Below are 22,624 nucleotides of genomic sequence, written 5' to 3'. Positions count from 1 at the left end.
TTAGATTTTTGAGTTCAATTAAATTTATCAATACAAGATATCTTAGCTCCTACCCGGAATGTACCGTTCCTGTGCCCCTTGTCCCTTCTGTTCTGACTCCCTCTTCCCACATTTTTAAAGCCCTATAAAAGGACTGAGAGGCCCCTGCTTGCACTCTTTCCTCCTGGAATCATTCAGGAGCAGCATTTCTCTGTTTGTCTCCTACCCCCTCCTCCACCCCTGCTGTAAATCAAAGGCCGATAAAGCCTCCAGCCTCCCTCCTTCCACTAACTGCCTGAGAAACGCTCAGTAACATAGGGTTGTTATCTAAATATGTTCAGGTGCAAAAAAACTGACATTGTTGTCTCGTAGTGTCTTTCGGTTGTTTCACAGATGTGATAAACGAGCTTTTCCAATAGCCCGGTCAACAGAAAGCGTCTTTAAAGACAATGATGATATTTAGAATAAGCTGAAGTCGGCACTGTCACACTGTTCAGATCGTGAAAGATAAAGAGCAAATCTGAAAAAACAATGCAGCATGTATAAGCAGGTGGTGTGCTTTGAACTCAATAAAATTAGAAAAAAAGATTTGTTGAAACACAGCAGAGTTTGCTGAATCCGCAAAATCAAGATGCATACCTCATGATAAGAAAAGTCACCCTGTGCTGCAAAGAGCTGGCACTTTTCATTTTGTAGGACACCGGTTAACCTGGGGGATGTGACATTACAGAGCAGCGTTTGCTGAATATATAATTGCCAATTTGGGATAAAAAATGGTTGGCATTACTCTCACGAGCTTTCACAATTAAAGAGCTATCATTTCCTGAGAGGTTCAGGCAGATGTTGAACATAAAAAAACTCCACATCTCAAATTTCACAATGTCCACAACCTTAAGCAATAATTCCAAAAGACTTCCTGGTTTACATCTCATTAATGAGTAAAGCATTCTTAAGCATAAATGATATAAGCCAGAAGATGCATCAAAGACAGTCGAATAATGATATAAAGTTTTAAACCAATACACTGTAATTACGTATGTACAAGGTATACAGTATATCATACACTTTGATGTACTTGTATGCTCTGCAAGGAAAAAAAGAAGGTACAAGCACAAAATGGTATTCAGATAATTTTCCAGTTACCTCCTCATGTATATTCTAAAGGTATATCTTAATACACTTGACTTCACAAAACAGGAAAACAAAGAGAAACTGCACCAGGTATGATATTGAAGTAAAACAAAACCCAACAGAAACATACTAAGGTTTCAACTAAATGCCATAAAGCCCTGTTGTGTGAAAGGGCTCTTGGGTCCTGAGTGAAACTAAATGGCTCCACTGAGCTATCATCTAAATACAGCTGCGATTTCTTGTTCTTCAGATAGCACGTGCCGACTTCCTCCTTCTGTTTTGTCAGGAAGCAAACATTTTACTGCGAATCCAAATCCAGAGAGTGAGCCACCTAGCTTGTATCTTGGTAATGCTCAGGTGTGTTTTCAGCTATGAACATCAAAGACATCAAAGTGCAATTTGTTAACTTCCAGCTTGCTCTATCCCACCCTAAGGTTTGCGTTGGGGCCTTTTGCATTCTTCTCACCAACAGCAACAGTGGAAAAAGGGTGGACAGAAATTAATATTCTGCAGTGAGCAATGCATGTTAGTAGGCTACACATCAACGGTAACAGGTGCCATTTAAACTGATTAAAACGAATGACCTCCACAAGAAAGTCTAATTATCTTCCACTTGTGGAGTGAATGCATTTATTATGTCAGAAGACCTCAATTTAAATTAGCTAAAAAGCTTTATTACTTATTAGATGACCACAGCTTTTTTACTGTCTAGGAGTTAACACTGTTTTTTCCATCTAGGAGTTAACACTGTTGAAATTTGTGGAATCAGGCAGTTTTTCCATTTTTTCTTGGCATGGAAGGCCATACTGTACATGCTTTAGATACAACCATTTGTGTTAAAGTGTATCTTTTATTTCCTATCCATACTAAGACTCGTCTGTTAATGAAAAAAAAAAAATGAAATCCTGGAGTATTTCTATTAGGTGAAATAAAAAGCGTTTGGATTATAAAATATCTTGCAGCTTTTGCATATTCTGTCTGATGTCAGACTGGGGAGTCTAGTTTCTCCTAATTTCCTGTGAAGAGGCATGGGAGCACACTAGCTAGTTTAACTGGAATCCAGCCTTATCTATGTGCGTGTGTGTGTGTGTGTCACATTCGTCATCCCTCCTCTAGGCGGCGCTCCGTCCCTTTTGTATTTTAGTTTCAATATCACGTCCACCTGCCCCTTGTTCTGTTTATTATTTCAACCCGGTGCTCTGGAAGCTCGGAACTCTGCATTGGAAGACAGACGCCCGGTGGCCCGCCAAGCATCAAGTCGCCCTACGTCCGCGGCTTAAAAGCTTAGGCTTCCGATCGGCATCCTGACCTGCTGAGTCCGGGGCCTGGAGCGCCTGGCCTCGTCACTCCGTTTTCCATTTCCTAGTTCCTTGCCCCCGTTCCTGTTTTTAATCGTCTTGTCTTGGATGGTCCTCCTGGTTTTGAATTTTTGGACCGCGCCCGGGATTTCCTACACTGGACTTGTTTCCCTGTGTGACCGTGGCGGTTCCGCGTGAAGCTTGGGCCCTCGCCGCTCCACCCCGCTGATTCATACCGCAACACCTGGGCGCGAACCCGGGTCTCCGGCGTAACGCAACAGGGAACCAGCCGAGTGAGCTAAAGGAGACCTCCCCCAGCCCAGGCGGCTGAGGTCCCTGCTACGCGCAGGGAGGACGATGACGTCACCGTGCCCAAACGAGCTCCGCTACACCTGCGCTCCTCCCTTGCACCTGGATTCACTGTCGGCACCGCCCCCCGTTCGCCATCCCTTCCATTCCTCACTGTGTTTTCCCCATAGCCCTTTTCCAGCCACTCCCGGATTTTACCGTCTGCACAGGCTCCTGAACTACACAACTACACGGGAGTCAGGACTGGCTCCCGTTACAGTGTGTGTTCCCTACCCTGGGATTATTTCCACCCACTCCCACTATGGGTTTGTGATCAGAAAAATCAACTTGCACCAGAATGAGCTGCTCTTTAAAGATTAGACACACAGCATCATATTTCCCTGATTCCACTAATTGTGTTTGATATTACTCTGGTTTTTAATTTAGTGTGTACTTGACATTGCTTGATTGCACTAACAGAGTACACTAACAGATTGTTTTGTGTTTTTAATTAAGACTAATTATCTAGCAAAGACTCTGAAGCCAGACATACTCTACTGTATGTACTCACACACTGACCACGTTAATTATATGAAAACTATGAAAAACAAGCTATGAAAGACATATCAATGTGTAGAATGACAGTGAGGAGGAGGGGACAAGCCCTTTAATTTAAAAGGACATCCCACAAAATTCCCAATAGCACACAACCAAAACTACAGTTTATTTTATCCCACCACCATCCAAATTAACCAAATATGTTCTAAACATTGGAATTTGAATTTATGTGTGATTAGAAAACTCTATAAAGCTATCATTTCCACTCCTGCACACACACATTCATGTTGAGAAACCCAATTTCCTATAAGATAGTCAATACTCTGAGAGGAAATCAATGTTACAGTGATCTAATTGTGTTACTTTCTATACTATACTGTGCCTAATTCTAATTGGGCAAGAAATGAGGACAACAATGAATACATCAGTGAACATTAAATAAAGTTTTGGATACATGCATCCTATCTATATAAACACCAGGAGAATATAAAATAAATGTTGTGACTATTTACAGTGGTGTAGTGGGGCGATGTGAAGTTCAAAAGGTCACCAGAATCTAAGTTATGTAGCTCACTTTAGAGTGATCTTATCAAGTAAACTCTGATAGATATTCATCATATTCCATTCAACTCTTGCACCTTTTTTTTCCACCAGTTGTTATGAATATGAAATTTAAAACACTCAGGCACTTGTATTTTCATTGCCTCCTAGGGGCTTGTAAGTGAAGGTGTTTTTTTAATATAAGGCTCTGTGTATTAATTATTGTTTGCCAGAGTATCTTAACAATTAGTCAAACATTATTAAACGATTTCAATATGGGACCTAAAACTGAATGTTGTGCAATGAGCTGCTTTTCTATATCTCAGAAAAAAACTCAACAATAATTACAGCAGCTGCCTTTTGTTATTCCATGTTTGCCCTCACTAGATGATGCCATACAGCATCATCCAAACTTCACTCTTTACACAGTCCTGTGTAGCGGCAGTGTTTATCGCCTCGTCGGCTTCACCAGACGTCGCAAGCTGAGTAAAGCTAGGCCTTCATGGAAAATCAGGATGCTGTTGGACACTGTAAGAACATGATCGAGGAGAGGCCATTCGTCCATGTAGCACATGTGTAGTTAGCGGCTCACAGATCCAAGGACTTCAATTAAATCCAATGATTTCAATGAAATCAGAGTGTTAGCTTCAACAGCATGGCTGGGTACACTCCCGCAAACGTTTGTATCAAGAAGTGCCCCCTATTCTCAATTTTAAATGCAGATCCGCATAGTGTCCATTAGTGTCCTCTGGCTCAGGCATCACTCTTGATGCTTAAAAAAATCTGCAGGATTGACTTTGATGACGCCTTTTGATTAGGTTGGACTTTGAACACATAAATCAGCTCCCCTCATTATCTTCTCTGTCCAAGAGAATCCTTGGTTCTTTTGCAATGTCTGTGGAGGACAGTTCTTTTGAGCCCAGGAATGTTCTCAGTTGCTCTTCTCTGGCTGGAGTCCAGAGCAAGTTGTGATGATGGACACTCCAATCTCCAGACTGGAATTTCAAAACCAGGGGCCCCGTGTAACCAGAGACACTGCGCGGCAGGTGGTGATTACTGTCAGACGAGAAATTAAACCAAGGCCCCAGTAGACTTTTTGGAAGAGTTGTTAACCCTGGTTTCCAGCCTGAATTCTGCTCCACTATAAAAGACTTCCAGCCCGCATGAAGTTCACGAAAGTGTCAAAGCAGTTTTTCACTTCTCTTCCTGAAACTCTGTCTGATTGGGCTGTTGGTGCATAATGGCCACTGTGTGTCACGCAGGTGAGAGTTGCCCTTCAAGACTGAATGAAGTGGATCCACTCCTACACTTAAAGCACTTTGAGATCCTTTGGGTTTGAGAAGCACTATGGAATTGGAAGAAATTACAAATAATCAGGATAATAAATACACCTAAATGGACTTAATGTGTAATATTTAAAGATTATGAAAAATAAAAATAACAATGCTTGAATAATTATTGTAGATGCTTTATGACATTTCAGAAAATTAACTGGTACTGTGATGTACCATAATATCAAACCAACTGTTTGTTTTTCCAAACTGTTTGTTTATTGGTCTACAGAAAGCACCTGTTCAAAAATACTCACGTTGGTGACTATAACCCAGTGTCTGTTTAACTCAGGCAATTTCCTTGATGTAATTCTCTATTCTGTAGAAAAGGTGCATTCTCTGCCACAAGCAGCCCAGAATTTTTAATTGTACCATTTTTTAGATTACTTGTTTGTTCTCGGTGCCTTGCAAGCAACATTTGAAAGGTACACAACTGAATATTCTCACCCCTCACAAAAGTGAACACAGTCATAAACAGAACATTTAATTCAATATTACAATAATACGACTGCTTACTTGAAAGGAGGTATTAATCTCTTTGAAACCAGTCACTTGATTTCACAGTTAAGCCTCCAGCTCCTTGTCGCTGTCATTTGATTTCTCCTGAGAACATGTTGTTCACTTTACATTGATTAAAGGAAAATTCGCATTGCTCGTTTTCCAGACAATACACAGCCCAGTCCAACTGAAGTCACTGAACCTAAGTGGCACCAAGCAAATTATATATTTATATGTATTATTTTCACCATTTTATTTTATTCACTTAGTCACTGTTTTGGGAATTCTGCTTTTCCCATTTTGTTTTGTGCAGAGCTACTGTAATTGATTAAAAATGTTAACTCATTAAGGAACTGGTTAGTTAAGACGTCTTTCAACTTTTACTTATATCTCGTCACTGCCTCCTCTCTTGTGCACTGGCCACTGTATCTGCATCTTTTCATATGATCTAAAACGTCTTTTCAATAAATCTTAAACAGTGTAAACATGCACAGCCACTGTGTTGTTAATGCTATTGTCCTTAGATTTTAGTGTCTTGAGTACAGTCAATAACTGCTTAAACATGTATCCTGTCTCATTGCTCTGCTCAGACAACATTTCTCTCCTTGATTACAAGAACCTGAGTTTGGCCAAACAGCTCCAATAACAAGGATGAAGGTTACATTTGTATAACATCCCCTGGGTGTACAGTGCTGTATAAACTATAATGACATATTAATAATGAACACATTAATAATCATGTCCTTAAACAGGGAACAGACTTACCATTATTTGAACTTTAGATATACTTTAGAGTCAATAGGAAAGACCTAATGTTATAGGAAAGACCTTGTATAATATTGTCAATATCATACTAAAGACAGCAAAAGTAAAGCAATCGTGATTCATACACCGTTGAATGTTTTTCCATTACACTCTCTCCTCTTTATTTTTCTACGGTCCTTTTTTTTGCAAATCTACTTTCCCACATGTGGATTATTTTAATTATGTTGATTGCTATACGGTATGTGTTCTAACCCACAGATCTCAACTCCAGTTTCTTAGTGGTCTTAGTGTGTCTGTGGTTTTGTTGCCTTGTCAAAATACTGTTCCATGGAAAGGTTAATTATGGGAGGCAGGTGGAAAAGGGAATGGGGTTGTTAAAGTTGGATGCTTTGATTTCATTAAATCCCGCTGTTGGTCTTGTTTGTACAAAAGCAAGAAGCATTTTATATCCAAGAATGGAAAGCACACAGTGTGGATGACATAAGCTAACATTTTGTGCAGGAAGTTGTTAGTGCATCAGACATTCTTAAATATCTGGATGGAACGTTCTTTGCACAGCTAAAATAATTTCCTGCTCTGATAATATCCTTCACAGGTAACATGTTTGCACAGGTCTTTGTGATATCCTCTTGAATAACAGATGGTGTGTTGGGTATTGGGATGCCAGACCGTTTTAGCCTCATTAGAAAATCTGTGGTCCTAATTTTCAACCTGACAAGGTCTCAATGCTCATAATCATACGCAATGCGATGCAGAGGGAAATTTGGCAGTTTGAAATCGTCCCTTTCCTTATTGCCCTGCTATGAAATGGCATCCTATCTCAAGCTTCTGAACTAAGCTTCCAGGATACACTCCAGCTTGATGTGAACCTTACCAGGATGGACAGGTTTCTAGTTATGACTGGAAGAAGCATTGTTACCAGGTAAAATCTGTCTACGAGTAACACGTGCGAATAAGAAGACCAGCTTTAGCTGGCACTAGCTAAGACTCGAACAAAACTGTGACCAGTCACAGCAAATCGACCCGGTTGTTTTGGGTTAGAAAGATTTAGAATGGTTGAACAATTAGCTGTCATCAACACTGAAAAACAAAAACAGGAGTAAAACCTCCTTCTGGCTTTCAGCATGTCCTGAGAACTAATTTAATCCTGCCCAGAGGCACACTTCATGTTGGTGTTCAGGTTCAGGAGGTTTGTCGTGTACTATTTTATTAAAATACTTATTTCTTTTTGCATCACCTGCTTTCTCAGCAGCATTTAACACAATGTTAAAAATTGCCAGGGGCAAGGTTTCAAAGTGTACAAGAATACTGGGTATTAAAAGGTGTCGCCACAATTCAATTTCTGAACAGTATGACAGATTTTCCCTAGGGCGGTCATCCAACAGGGAAAGCATAAATAATCCCTACTGTGCTCGCCAAAATCTTAAGTATTCATCATCGTGACCTAATATTTAAAATAATTATGTAGAGATATTTGATTTTTAGTATAAAGTGGCTTTTTTTTACTTATGCAGCAGTAAAGGTTATTGACTGAACAAGGATAAGGAAAATGGGTATTATTTATTACCTGTGTTGGCTCTTGATGATGTTCTATGTCTGTCAATTTAACTACATCATCAGATCAAGCTTGTACAGTTGGTCTCATTGGCCCCACCCACTTTTTCAGTCCTCCTACACGCTGCTAATGAACTTCAGGGCAAACACCAGGATGCTAATGTGAAGAGGTTTTGCAATGTTGGCGGAGACATCTCCAAAAAGACTCTGCTGTTTTTGCTGCCAAAAGGGCTTTGGCAGAAGGCAAGTGTTGACTCAGGAGAGTGAATACTTACTGTATGAAATCAACATATTTTGTGTCTTGGTTTTTCTTTGCAGTTTTTTGCTGACATTTAACTTTCACCCACAGAAGTGTTCAGTTTGGCCATTTAAGTTTTTGATTAAAAATATTCAGTGTTTTCGCAGAATGTGTATACAGCATTTGGAATTCAGCAGAATGGGACATCGTTGCAAAGGAGTGAATACGTTTTCAATGCACTGTATAAATACAAGGATGCTCAATTATAATGCAGCACAGCAGTTGACTATTTATATTTACTATAAATACTTGCTTATTTAAAATCAGTTCAAAATAGCTTGCCTAAATATCCACTTTAACTGCATTTTATACAGAAAAGCACATAGGCAACAGGCTTATTTTGAAGACGTACTGTATTTTCAACAGAGAGCTTACATAACCAGCACATTCCATTCATAGCCTTTACAGATGTACTGTAGTTCACTGTTGTGTGGTCTACATCTCTGTGGCATTTCCTTCCAGACATTTGGTGTGGGCCGTGGTTTCAAAATGTTATTTTAAAGCCAAAACAAAATAAGAACAAAACAAAGTGGCGTATCAGAAGTGTGTACACTGTGTCCTGTTCATCAGTGGTATCTCCTCCTGGAACACCTAGACACAGCTGTGATCGGAGCGCAGTTCCGTAAGGATCTGTCTGCCGTCACCCTGGACAACATGGACCTGAGCAGGAGAAAGTTCCATATAAACGATCTCGAAATGCCGGATTCAAGACTGTTATAGCAGAAAGTGTGCCACCACTGAGCTATCATCCTATTAGCTGTGGTGAGGAATAAGGAATGTCCTTGTTTAGATTAGTAAGCAAAGGAGAAGCCGTCTGTTTCTAAAACCTAACCATATCCGGACATTTCCAGAAACACGTATAAAGCCGTCAACAATGACTCCTGGACAAGGCACACACACAGAGGGGACTGTGGACAAGCTTCATATGATAGTGTCTATGAAGGGTCAAGTGCACCCTGTGAGGAAAATTTCACTGAAGCATTTGATGGTTAGGAAAAGATTTAAATGCACTTCCTCATAGTTTCCACATGTGTCCTCTGTGTTTCGCTGGTGACCTGCTAGTTGCGAAGAGATGGACCCTATGCGGGTGACGAGATCACGAGTGACCCGTTAACAGTATAAACAGTGGAATCCGAGGTTGAGGTCTAAAGACCAGCAAAAGGTCAAAAAGACAAAAGGGAGACAAAGCATAAGATACCCAAGACAAAATCCAGAAATCGAGATCAAAAAGTCAAGCCAAAAACCAAGAAGGAGTCCCAGGGAGAATAACACAGAGAGAAAGATGGGCAGCTCACAAGGTAAAACCCAATACTGAGCAAAGTTGGAACAGAGAGCAGGGTTTACGTAGGCTGGGGAGGGGAGGAGTGGTGATGTAAGAGGATAGCAATTGATGAACGAAGTCTGGTTGATCTGCACTTCGCCTGAGTAGATGAGGTAGGCACCAGCAGTTAAGGTGCCCTCTGGTGGCGGGATGCTGGTACTGTAACACTCTGATGTTTCGCTGCTTATTCTGAAGGAATCCCTTGGGTTGACTTAGTCAGTGGTTTTGAGGATTTTGAATACTTCGGTTAGGTTGTAGTTGTAACATAGCCTTCTCTGTTCAAGACTAAAAAAGTTCTGTTTGTGTGTAGGACACTCCCTTAAGCCCTGGTAGGTATCTGCTAACTCTTCCCCTGACTGATTGCAGAGCAACAGCAATATTTTTCCTACAACATGCTGACAATAATTTACACAATATTTAAATTATACATCCTGGCATTTTGATTTTCTTTTTAATGCTTCCCGGCACTATCTAGGGGGTGTAAATAACATAATTGACATATTCTTTGCATGAAACCAGTTACAGAAATGTGTGGAGGAAACCAGCTGAGATAAATGCACTGGTTAGTGTTAAAACACGAGTGTGCACTATGAACTTGCAAGCATAGCCTGAACTCTGGATACTCATCACAGACTTGCAGTACTTTAGCTCAGATGTCACTTCATGGAAATCATGAAAATCAGGAAATGGACTGATAAAAGGTGTCCCTCAGCAGAACCCAGCGTCCTGGGACCACTCCCTCGGCACGGCACTCGACGATGGACGATGTCTGGCTGAAGTCTTACGCTGGCTTTTTCCTCTCGTTCGCCCGCATTTCCCAGTGGTTTGCTGTTGCGAGGGTCCCATCGCTCTTTGCTGCCTTTACCACACCACCCACACCCTCCTGACCTAACAAAGCGGGTTAAATGAGGGCCCTGGGTGAGCTGTTTCGGCTTCCTCTTTGCCTTCTCTAGTCCATTCACCAGCGATGTCGGTATCTGGTCAGGGTGGCATCCCGCGGGGGCGTGTCCAGCGTGGGGGCGGAGCCGTTGTCGTCCCAGTAGTCCTGGCTGGTAGAGGATGAGCTGCAGCGGTAAGGGCTCTATAAAGGCACACTGGACACCCCACCCCACCCCAGGGGACGAGCAGGGCCACCCCCGGAAGGGGAGCATCTTTTCACAAGCAGTCCCGGAGAGAATTGTACCTGCGTAAGGCGTTATTTTTCTTTTCGCCTTTCCCCTCACATATTTTCACTGGGGCAGGCAGATATTCTTCACACACCTCTTTTTTTTATTTTGTTTTTGGTCTTACACACCCTGCTCTTTCAGAGGGGACCCCGTTAACGTCCAGTCTGGTCGCCGCTGTGCTAGCGGTTCTTCTTTTTCCCAGGCTGGACCCCGTTAAATAGGGCAAGCCCAGCCTGGATGTCGCGATGCACAGCAGCACACTTTTCTTGTTGCCATTTTGTTTCATTCTTCGCCCCTCTGTGTGTTATTCTCGGTCCCTGCTAGCCTCACAGCGGTGCTTCCGACCCTCAGGGAGGGGCGTGGACTTGTTACCGGTGCTCGCCGCGGCTCCGTCCACTCCCACACTGTTACAGCAGGTCGCCACCAAAATCTCCCACCTGACAGGAGGACAGCGTGTGCTCCGCACAGCGTGCAGTAAGGACATGTATGGAGGTTGGTTAATGTGGGAAAAATTAATACAAATAAGAATGTTATATCTTCACTTTGTGACAGTATTGCCATGTTCACATGCTGCAGTTAATTTTCTGAGCAGTAATTTGTTGCAGCTCATATAAAATAATCAGATTTGAAGAAATAAAATCCCCAAAACTTAATTCTTATCTCACATTCTGCATTATATAAAACATCTGTGCTTTAACTGTTCATGTACAGTATACACAGCTGGCACACTGTGGAAAGCACAGCGTGGGTCTTTTTAAAATGTTAACCATGTAATATACCGCCCCTTGAGTAGGACTTAAACCGCAGCTGTGAGTTGTAAGGTGAACTGTGGAGGGGGGAGGCTGGCGAGGGGAATGGACACTGTGGTGTGTGCACTAAACACGCATATGTGGGAACAAACACAGGAAACAGGATGTCGTGGTCAAGCGCAGCAAAGGTTAGAATCCAGGAAGGTACGAATCCCAATACGAGCCTAAGTAGGCAAGCCGAGTCCGCATCCGAGAGCAGAGTGTAAAGGGAAATCCAGAAACCGAGGTCGGAGCGAAGCAGGATCGAAGCCAATTAACAGGGTGAAGCATAGCAGGCACAGGGGTGATCCAGAAGTGTGGATCCAGGAGTGTGGAGAGAGGGCGCTCACCTGCAGTCTGTGTGGGTCCTAATGCCCCAGTATAGTGACAGGGACACTATACTGTAAACAGGCGCCGTCCTTCAGATGAGATGTAAAACTGAGGTCCTGACTCTCAGTGGTCATTAAAAATCCCAGGGCGTTTCTCGAAAAGAGTAGGGGTGTAACCCCGGCGTCCTGGCCAGATTTCCCATTGGCCCTTACCAATCATGGCCTCCTAGTAATCCCCCTCTGAACTGGCTTCATCCCTCTGCTCTCCTCCCCACTGAGAGCTGGTGTGTGGGGAGCAGACTGGTGCAGTCTGGCTGCTGTCACATCATCCAGGTTGGTGGTGATCGAGGGGAGTCCCCATTGTGGACCGTCCAGCGAAGTGCCATATAAGCGAAAGGAAATATTATTATTATTATTATAGAAAAGGGCAATAAAAACACATATTGAGGGTGAAATAATTTTATGACTCCAAGAATATTCGCTTGCCAAAAACATTCTTTTAGTTCATCAATACAAGTCAACAGTCAAAGGGAAGCAAGACGTCCCAGTGTACTGCAGTGTATTTGTGAAATACGTTTTTTACAGAAGACCGTTCAGAGACTAAGCAGAGACACCACGTTCTCTTCAAGATCAGCTTTAAAAGCACACAGTGTTTCTGCATGCTTTAACACCAATAGAGACAACGTGAACTGACTTTTTTGTTGCCAGAAATGTCATATTGGGAAAAAGAACCTATGTGGAAAGAATGTATGTTTAAACGGCAACACAGAAAGAATATTTCTGACCTTCGCAAAATGCCAGCCTTTAATGTCCATTGTCCTAGTCAGTCTAGACTTGTGTGGTAGTAAAGGTAGTGAACCAGCCTCTGCAAGAGGAAACCACCACAGTTTACACTGGCATGGACTGACAGTGACAAAGCAGATATCAAGAACACTGGCTGGGATCACTGATAGCTGGTAATGAGGGTGACATGACCAGTTTCCCCCCTGATGCATTTCTGAAGTTGACAGCATGTCAGCCAACACAGACTTTTCACAAGGACCTGTGGGAAAGCTGCTCAGTGATGCAGCATGACAGAACAACACTGCATTGGCTTTGGCTCTGAATGGTGCAGAGTTTCATCATGCCTATTGAATAGCTGGTATAGATTTGGCGATCCTGGAGGTCAGTTCTGTGCTTGATGATTGTGTAACTTTAAGTTGGGTAAGTTGGGTGTGCATGTAAGGTAACAAGCTGTATGGGTTACATTATGAGATATGCACTGAAATCAGTGATCAGGATTGCTGTCTCACAGCGCTGGGGCCCTGGGTTCAATTCTAGACCAAGGCACACAGACACAAACACACACCCTAGACAGGACACCGGTCTATCACAGGGCACACAGACACTTGAACTTGAATCAGTAGTTAAACTAAGTTTGGCACATTTGCAGGGCCAATACGTCAATCAGTCAGAGTCAATCAGTGCAACACTGTTCATGTTTCGGTAGTAAAATGTTTTGTCTATTTTTTTTTGCTGATTTTTTTTATCATCTACATAGTGTGACAAGTCAGGCCTTGCAGAGCTTGAATGTCATAAGGGATCCTGTTGCAGGACCTCTGTTGAGGTCTCTCATGTACTCTCCTTCATTATTACTAACATGTCTCAACTTCGTAGTTCCAGGAGAAGTGTAAACAGAGGACACCACATCTTTGTAATTATATTTTGCTTATTGAAAATAAGTATAGTTCATGCGTTCGTGTGTCAATGTTGTTGTACTTGTCTTACCTGTTGTGACCTCACAAGGCTGTCCTTATCTCTAGTCTGTCCAACCATTTTGCATCAGGTTACAGACTCTGACACACCCTTAACTGGAGCCTGACCTGCCCACGAAGAGGAGCTGGGTATTTAACATGGCTCTCTTGATGCTGCAGTCAGTCTAGCCTCGTCTTAGTCTTCGTGGCAAGTCTATCCATGTCTGTGTGCTGTCACACATCTTTGTTTATATTAAAGCAGTACCAATAAACTGCTAGTAGAAAATTCCCTGGAGAAACAATAGGTCATAATCTTTGTTGAATATTTTATCTTTTCGTCTTTCTTGCACATGAGAACTACTGTAAGTAAACGGGCACTTTTTGCACTTTAGTTATTCATCTGGCCTGTATTTATATGGCTTCTGTGACCAAACCCTGGACCGTTACAGGGAACAGAAATGTGGGTTTCACCTACAATGAAATTAAATTTGATGCCATTCCCAATGGTAACCTATAGATTCTAAAAGACAGCCTTGAGTGATGCCAGATGTGATCTGGGGCACATTGAGGAGCAACGAACAATTTGTACAAATTTCTTTCTTAGTTAGTCAGTAAGATAAGCTTTAAACCACAGCAAAGCAACTCCATTAGTTCAGGCAAACCTTTCTAATCTATTCAGCAAGATGGTATGATCACCAGTATCAAAATACAGTTTTGAGGTCCAGCCCAGAGGGAAAATAGATAAAAATTCACCATCCATTAGCAGATCATTAGTAATCCTGACAAAAGCAGTTTCTTTACTGTACATTGACATGAACCCAGATGGTAAAGACTTGTGTAGATTATTTATACATAATTGAGGTTACAACTAAACATTTTATTTAAGGTCTAATTTCTGTGTTTTTAATAGAGCAATAATAACAGCAAATTTAAAGGCTGAGTGACCAATTCCAGATCTCGAACATTCATCAGTATTACATGTGACAATGGGGCAGAGAACTCCAGAACTGGAACACAGCAGGGCAGTGGGAATAGAATCCAAGGAACAGGTAGTGGGTTTCAATTTTAGCGATCATTTCAGATAGCGGCAGAGGACAAACTGTTTGAAACTCTGTAAGGTACGGGACACTGAGCTTGAGATACAGAAATTATTCTTGGAAGTGCAACCACAAGATACAATCTAACTCAAGATGTTATCAACTGTGATTGAACATACCCTGAAAAACCATTGCATTGGACCATAGACTCTACAGGGGCACTATTCTTAACGGGATTTAAGAGGTGATGAATTGTGGAAAAATAGTTCTAGGATTACTCTTCCCACATCAATTAGCTTCCCAAAAATTGTTAAACATATAGCAGGCAGTGCATTACTATAAGAGTGCTGATGTTGCCTGAAGGTCAGCAAATATACAGACAAGCCAATTCTGACTAAAAATAAACTTAGATTTAATTAACTCCCCATATGATCACTCCTCGTCCACAAAACTTATCTTAATCAACAACACATTTCCGTGTAAACCATTCTCTGTGGTATCAATAGACAAGGAGTTGGCCATCAGAAAATCTCCCATTAAACATTGATTAATCAGAGAAAATAATCTTCCAACCTTTCTGTGCAAACTGAAGGCCATAAAGCATGGTGTGCTGGAAGTCGTCAGACTGTTTTGTCACTAATTGGGCTGTTCCTTGTTCTGATGATGATGACTACAGCATTTGTTACAGCTTTGGCCAATTGAAACCCATTGAAAGGTGTTGAAGATGAGTTTTCAGATCCTGTCTTGCTTGATATGTGGAGTACCAGAACTGTGACAGCCCGGTATTTCTCATCCTAAGTGCCTGGTTCCTCTCTCTGGTCATTGTATTGTTTTTATTGAGCTGGGAAATGTATAGCTCACACATATCACTTTCATTCTTCAAAATGTGTGCACTATTTTTCAAACGTTTTTATTGCAAATTCAGATTACTGACATAAATGACCTGAGAATTTACTTTGGGATTTCCTTAAGGAGTATGTCAGTATTGTTTTATTTCCTCTGTGTAAATAATGATGTGTTCACAATTGTGTGGGACAAAGTGCAAAAAAATGAAGGTTTTGCATAAGGGAGTGCACTCAACAGATGCTGAAAAACTAGTTGCTATGCAAACAAAAGTAGAGAAGGCACAAAGATGTCTACACCTGAATGAGAACATTTTATAAATATATGTCTTTTTAAGTCATTCTTGTAGTAGGGAATAAATAAATTCCAGGTCTCTTCTTTGTTCAGAGCAAACAGCACAGATGAACACTGAATTATAAATATCGTTAAAAAGATAAATAGATTAGAGTTGCAAGAGCAAACAATAGGTGACAAAACTTTTCAGCTGCAAAAGAAAACAGTCAAGAGAAGAAAGAACAGGAGATCATCAGAATGTTTTGGAAAATCAGAATGCTATTGTAGATGGAGGGGGTGATACAGTATGTTCCACAGTATGCTTATGAAGATGACTTGATAGTGGATGGTTCCTTTTCCAACATTCTAATGACACACAACACACAGTCCAAACCTAAGTGACCAAAAAGAAGAGGGAAACGTCTGGATATCAATGTACTCACCTCCCAGGTTACTACATACTGTATAACCCAACCGAAATCTGGTTCCAGAAACCTAACTGGGATGAATGTCATACTACAATGAAAAAGATTGTAGCTGTGCAGACGAATAACTACAACAAGATGGGTAAAACAAACAGACACCTGCTGGGAAAGCTGTTTGACAGAACTCCTATTCTGTAGATTGCATCATGTCTAGAAAGCAAGTGTTAGAGGAGAAATGTTCATAGTGCCAGCAAACTTTTTCTGCTGCTGTTGTGTTTTCATTTGAAAATGTTAAAACACTTTCATATAAATTAGTACTTTATGATTCTCCTTTCTTTCTTTGCTGCGTTTCAGAATGACTTCCTTTCCCCCATAATTTTGGCCACCAGTGTATGTCCTGATTCTAAAGTTAGCCTGACACGCTGTCCTCTAATTATAACTCGGCTGGTTATGTCTTTAAGAGAATAATCCCTATAGTCTCTACATGCACAAGAGAAAAGGAAAAAAACATTCTGCAACACACACTTTATAGTTTAATTATCACATTCTAGTTTAGATTTTAAACTTTAGTGTGCATTGGGTCTTCCATGGAATATCACAAAGATACTATAATTCCTGTACACACATGCTCATTTTACTCTATAACAAAACAGTGCTGCAGTAGTTCGGTCATTGTTTTTTATTACCATTGCATACTGGAAAGAGAAATGCAGTTCCTATTATATTTATTATAGTTATTAGAAAAATGTGAAACAGGTCTGTCACTAGCTTTTAAAGAAATGTACAGTATATTGTCTCCTTTTGGCAGGGTCTCATTTAGATTTCAGCGAGCATGTCTATTTCTGAATCAAAAATATCTACAGCTCTGGAGAAAACGTAGAGTATGATGATAGCAATGTTTGGAAAAGATCACCATGTAACAAGGTTAAGGGAATTATTTGGAGATTAAATTGATTCATTAGTGAATACCGGGCCAGTAAGGTGATCTATATCTGTATTTTTTCAAAGCATTCAAAGCATATTGTTTGTTGGGACTGAAACACTAAATAAAGCGTCATTTTCGCCATTTATTTTTATTTGAGGACAAACCCCTATCTGTGTGGTGTTTGTATGATCTCCCCATGTTTTTGTGGGGTTCCTCTGGGTGCTCTGGTTTCCTCCCACAGTCCAAAAACGTGCTGGCAGGTGAACTGGATGCTGTGAAAACTGGCCCTGGTGTGAGTGTGTGTGCTTGTGTCTGCCTGCCCTGTGAAGTACTGGTGTCCTGTCCAGAGTGTATCCTGCCCTGTACCTGTTGCTTCCTGGGATAGACTCCTGCTCCTTTGCAATCCTGTATTGGATAAAGCGATTGGAAAACGGAGGGATGGAATACTGAATAAAATTGTATTCATTTCAAAATCAGAGTTTGGCGTGCTGAACTGGAAAACTACATGAAATGTTAGATGCATGTGAAGGCCAGAAAAGTACTTTTCTTAAAATGACATCTCCTGTAGAATCTTCATCAAGTTACAATTGGAGCCAATCTTAATTCTATTAACACCTGTACAATTTAGAAGAGATTATGTTGAAGCCCCAAAATAAAAAAAAAATGCTTGAGCAGTTTAGAAGGTTATTTGAAGAAATTTCAGAGCTTCATATATAACAAGGTAAATTTTCACTGCATAGGAAAATATTATACAGTACTAAACATCTCCAGATACTTAAGTTAAAAACTTAACGTAACCTTGCTTGTGGTCATTTTCTCTATGCAATTTTGTTTGGGGGCAGGAGGCTATAATGTTTTTCAAGACTGTTCGAATTAAATTCACAATACCTGTGTGAGCTAAAAGAATACTGGTCTTCACACAGCAGCTGCTCTGTCATTGTTTATATGTACTGCATGTCTTGGAATCACGATTTGCGGTGCAGCTGGTGTAGTGGAGCCACCTATTGATTTTTCTCATCTGCATGAGGGATTCTTCCAAATTCAAAACCTCTGCACCCTTTCTGACCCATCCTGTCCTGTACTACAAGAATACAAGTATACAAGCAACCAGCGAGAGTAAACCTATAAAGAGGAGACGTTAGACGAGCAATCAGATGAAAGTGCTGAAATTCATATTGCAGAAAATACTATATAGAGTATGCAGTGAATACTGTATGCTGTTAATAACACTTTAAGGTGATGTGTTTAACATTAACCACTTCTGATAAGTATATTTATGTTACAATAATAAGAGGGCCTGAAAAAGTTAAGTTGCTTAAGTGGATACAGTCAAATGACTATTAATATTACTGTTGCCACACCCAGTGAGAAAAAGATAATTGAAAACTAAGGAGCTGAAATCCATCCCAGCAAGAGTTCTGTTCTTTTCACTGAGATTCTGCTTAGTGCACAGAACGGATCTGCAGTTTGGCTACAAGTTTATAAAAATTTAAGAGAGAAACATCCGACACCCAGTCGTCAGCTCTCACACATTTTACTTCCAGTAATTGTCGGATCACTTTTTTAATGTCTTGAAATACATAAATAACATTCTAAAATAAGGCTACAGAGTGCGTTATGCCCCTTTATTTGTTGACCCACAGCCCACTAAAAGACTGAGACTAATTCAGTAATTCAATAGTCTGGGTTTACAGGACGGAAATGACATTTGACAAGCTTTCTCCGTTTAACGTGTGCCTTTTTATAGACGGCGGTTACGGATAGGAATAAACTGATACCAAATGTAGTTTCTTTTACCCACAATCATATTTCAGTGCCTTTTCTGTAGTGACGTAATGCCCGCAGTCATGTGAAGATTGAAGTTTTTTTTTCCCACTACACTCAAACATCCCTGTTCCGATAATGCCACCCTCTTCCCCAAGTACTGAAATGCCTTCATTCCCGTTCGCTCCGCGTATTGCCATACCATCAGGTGAAAAACGCTGTTTCCGGAGGACAGGGACTGTGCGTCTACTGCAGTCTTGGCATGAAATGAAACTGCAACTCTGACAGAAAAATTGAAGGCAGAGAAAGAGAGAGAGAGAGAAAGGAGATTCTACAAGCAGATGTCTAGTCGCGCAGAAGAAGGCGTTTCCTAAACGAGACTGATTCATTGCTTTAGTTTCGGACACTTTCAAAGCACAACCTAACATATAAGATCCCGGCGCAAGCTTGTCCGTGAAAGGTGTGGGAAATGTCTGGGAACCGGGTGCAATTTGCAGACCTTCCTCCTCAAAACGAGCGGAAAGGGAGCCCGAAATTAACTAGTAAGAACTTTGAATTTCTGCTGGCTTTGGGGTCCAATAAGTTGAGATAACCGCGGTTTGATATTGACCTTGTATGTACTGCGCTGTGTGAGAGATGACGGTACACTGGTGCTTGCGTTACGAAAGCTGCTTTTTGAATGATGTGGTCACAAAGTCTTCATCTTTCATGAATGCTGACAGTAATTAATTGACTGATAACAGTCGAAGGTGATGTTGTTGAGTTTAACCCTTCCTTTTCCAATACACCATGTCTTTGTAGTTATGATCTCGCTTTGATGGATTTGTGACAATATATTTTGACGTTTTTGGCATGTCGGCAGGTAAGAAGTAAGAAGTCTTACTGCAGTGCAATAATCATATTCCACAGAAGGTGGGATTGCAATCGATCGTGTTCATTTGCAGTCCCTGTGTATATACAGTACCTGTTGCATTTTCATACACATTTTCCTATTGTCCATGCTGTTATCTCATGACTCGGAACATTTATTATTTCCATCGATTTGAAAATCAAATAGGTTACTTTAAAGGGGATATCCCGGGAGCAACGGTGAAGACAGGTTTGCAGTGGAAACGATTACAGTAATAGATTAAAAATTTTGAAAAACACCGCTTTGCGGTACAAATCTCGCAAACTTTCTTGCTAGAACTAGTGTTTCGTGTGACAAACTATATGGAGAATGGAACCTATCCTAAGAAAAAAATACCCGAAGTTTACAACTTTACATCAAGCACGAAGCTAATAAACAGTATGACTGTATTTCGTAAGGAAATGTATTTCGTAAGGCGTTTTAAAAAGGGCTATTTAGCTTTAACAGCAGCTGTAATAGCATTTATGAATACGCTAGGTTTTGTGTGTAAATTTATTTTAGTGATGAAAAATGTTGATAGGAGAATCATAGTCCTGGAGTAGCAGTAGCAGAGGTATTGGAAGAGTAATTAAACTGCGCTGTGGAGCAGACATTGTTACAGTCTCCCAGTGTTTCGTAGCATCCTCTCCCTTGCCTGATTTCACAAAGGCAGCGTTCATTAACGTTTATTTTACTCCTGCCCTGTAAAAAATAAACAGAATGGTTTGTTTAGAAAACAATTATACAGTTTTGTTTACTTTAAAGAACAGACGTATTTGCTTTGTCTTTAATATTAATGATTATATATGTTTGTACACCACATTGTACCACACGTATTTGGCCAGTAAGGATTTTTTTATATCTTTATTTTATAACGCATCTGTCACGATATATCACCTCAGCGCGCTTGGCAGTAAAACAGTAGAGACTAGTATGCTGTACATATGTTAATACAGTAACATTCTGTGATAGTCGCTTTATTATTTCAGCAAAGACTGAGATACTATTACAGTAGAAAGGTGATGTGGCCAGAAGCCCTATCACCCTGCAACTCCCAGCTAGCAGCCAAGTGGAGCTCACAGGTGTGAGCCTGGTCAGTACCTGGATGGGAGGCTCCTGGGAAAGCTGAGGCTGCTGTTGGAAGAGGTGTTAGTGGGGCCAGTAGGGGGCGCTCACCCTGCAGTCTGTGTGGGTCCTAATGCCCCAGTATAGTGACGGGGACACTATGCTGTCATCAGATGAGATGTAAAACCGAGGTCCTGACTCTCTGTGGCCATTAAAAATCCCAGAGTGTTTTTCGAATAGTGTAGGGGTATTAACCCTGGACAAATTCCCCCCTGGCCTTTACCAATCATGGCCTCCTAATAACCCTAATCTATGAACTGGCTTCATCACTCTGTTCTCCTCCCCACTGAGAGCTGGTGTGTTGGTAATGTACTGGCGCATCATCCAGGTGGGGCTGCACACTGGTGGTGTTGGAGGGGAGTCCCCATGACCTGTAAAGCACTTGGAGTGGAGTGTCCAGGAATGTGCTATATAAATGTAAGAAACTATTCTTCTTATTCTAAGGTGCCTGTGTTTTTTTCTGAGAAGAGAAACAGCGTTGCTATGGTTTGCAGCTGCAGGGTCGGGGTGACACTCAGACAACTGAAGTGCAGCTCCATTAGAAGTCAGGTTTACAGCACAGGACTGACCATATAGGGTCCATTGACATGTCCGACGATTGACGTGAAGGCCCCAGCTCCTCCTGGCACTTTGTGCCCAGCTGCATGCCCTCTCTAGTAGTAGTGTGCCTGTCACGATTGTAATCCCTCCTCTTAAGGGCGCTCTGGCTCGATCTTATTTTGCTAATTACATGCACCTGCCCCCAATCCTGCCCTTCATATTTAAGCTGGGCGCTCTCGCTACTTCTGGCTCTGCATTGGAAGACGGACGCCCGGATGCCCGTCTACCACCAAGTTGCCCTATGCCACCGGCTTGAGGGCATAGGCCTCCTATTGGCATCCTGACCCAGCTGAGCCTGGGGCTTGGAGCGCCTGGCCTCGTCGTCCCGTTTATATTCCCAGTCCGTGTACTGGATCCCATTGTGGTTTTTAACTCTGTTTTGTCACGTCTTGGCTGGATCACCCCGTTTGGACTTTTGGACTTCGCCAAGGATTTCCCCCCTGGACTCCTCTGGACTAGTTCGCCCTGGTTACACCCCCCCCCCCCCGAGCACCAGCTCACTGTCGTCAACCCCTCCTGATCCTCATCCTCTCCTCCCCACCCTTTTCCACTTACTTCCGGATTATACCGTCTGCATAGGGTCCAGAACTACGTGCCCCTCATGGGCACAGACTTTCGGTGCCACAGTATCAGAGACATACAGTATGAAGTATCAAACCCAAAGCAGATACTTTTTTGTCCGTGGCCTTGCCACATCCAAATGGCTGTGTTATATTCATACGTTTCATAATAATATGTGTGAAAAAATATAAATCCTGAAGAAGTTTTATACTGAAATCAGGCCTACCTAAAATAGAGATAACAAGGATATCAGAGAGTCACCTACCTTGAGCGCATTCAAATGCAGACTCAGAACCTCCTTCTTCGGAAAGGCTTTTATTTAATTGGTATCTGTGTTTGCTTCTAGTGCATTTCTAATCCCTTGTGGTTCCTTGTGCTGATTTTGTTAGTTTTCTCCTATCATTACTTTTTTGTTTAACTGTTTGATATACATTTCCTGTAAAGAGCTTTGAGAAGATACTTTTAAAGGCACTATATAAAATAGTTTATTATTATAAAGACACAAATATCTAATGGAAATAAGAAATTGAATTAACAGTTTTTATCTGTTTGACTGTTTTACCAATAATACATGACCTTTAGTCTAGGTTAAGATAATTCAGTTT

The 22,624-nt window shown here is 41.3% G+C and overlaps 1 protein-coding gene and 1 long non-coding RNA gene across 2 annotated transcripts in view; one reads left to right on the top strand and one right to left on the bottom strand.

Moving 5' to 3' along the window:
• Positions 1–5,593: 5,593 nt before the first annotated feature.
• Positions 5,594–19,171, bottom strand: LOC138239455 (uncharacterized). Its single transcript, XR_011189949.1, has 2 exons — positions 19,047–19,171; positions 5,594–12,161 (listed from the first exon to the last, which is right to left on the bottom strand). It is a non-coding gene; the product is annotated as an uncharacterized lncRNA (long non-coding RNA).
• A 20-nt stretch (positions 19,172–19,191) lies between these two features.
• Positions 19,192–22,624, top strand: part of si:ch211-285f17.1 (sickle tail protein homolog) — a 287,428-nt gene continuing 283,995 nt past the window's right edge. The window contains exon 1 of the mRNA XM_015353438.2: positions 19,192–19,386. Within this exon, the coding sequence (XP_015208924.2) occupies positions 19,314–19,386 (73 nt within the window). The 5' untranslated portion in view covers positions 19,192–19,313. The remainder of the gene's footprint in view (positions 19,387–22,624) is intronic.

Source organism: Lepisosteus oculatus, chromosome 6 (genome assembly GCF_040954835.1).
Source record: "Lepisosteus oculatus isolate fLepOcu1 chromosome 6, fLepOcu1.hap2, whole genome shotgun sequence".
In the NCBI taxonomy this organism is placed as follows: domain Eukaryota; kingdom Metazoa; phylum Chordata; class Actinopteri; order Semionotiformes; family Lepisosteidae; genus Lepisosteus; species Lepisosteus oculatus.
Note: the sequence above shows the minus strand (reverse complement) of the source record. Positions and strands in the feature narration are given on the sequence as shown.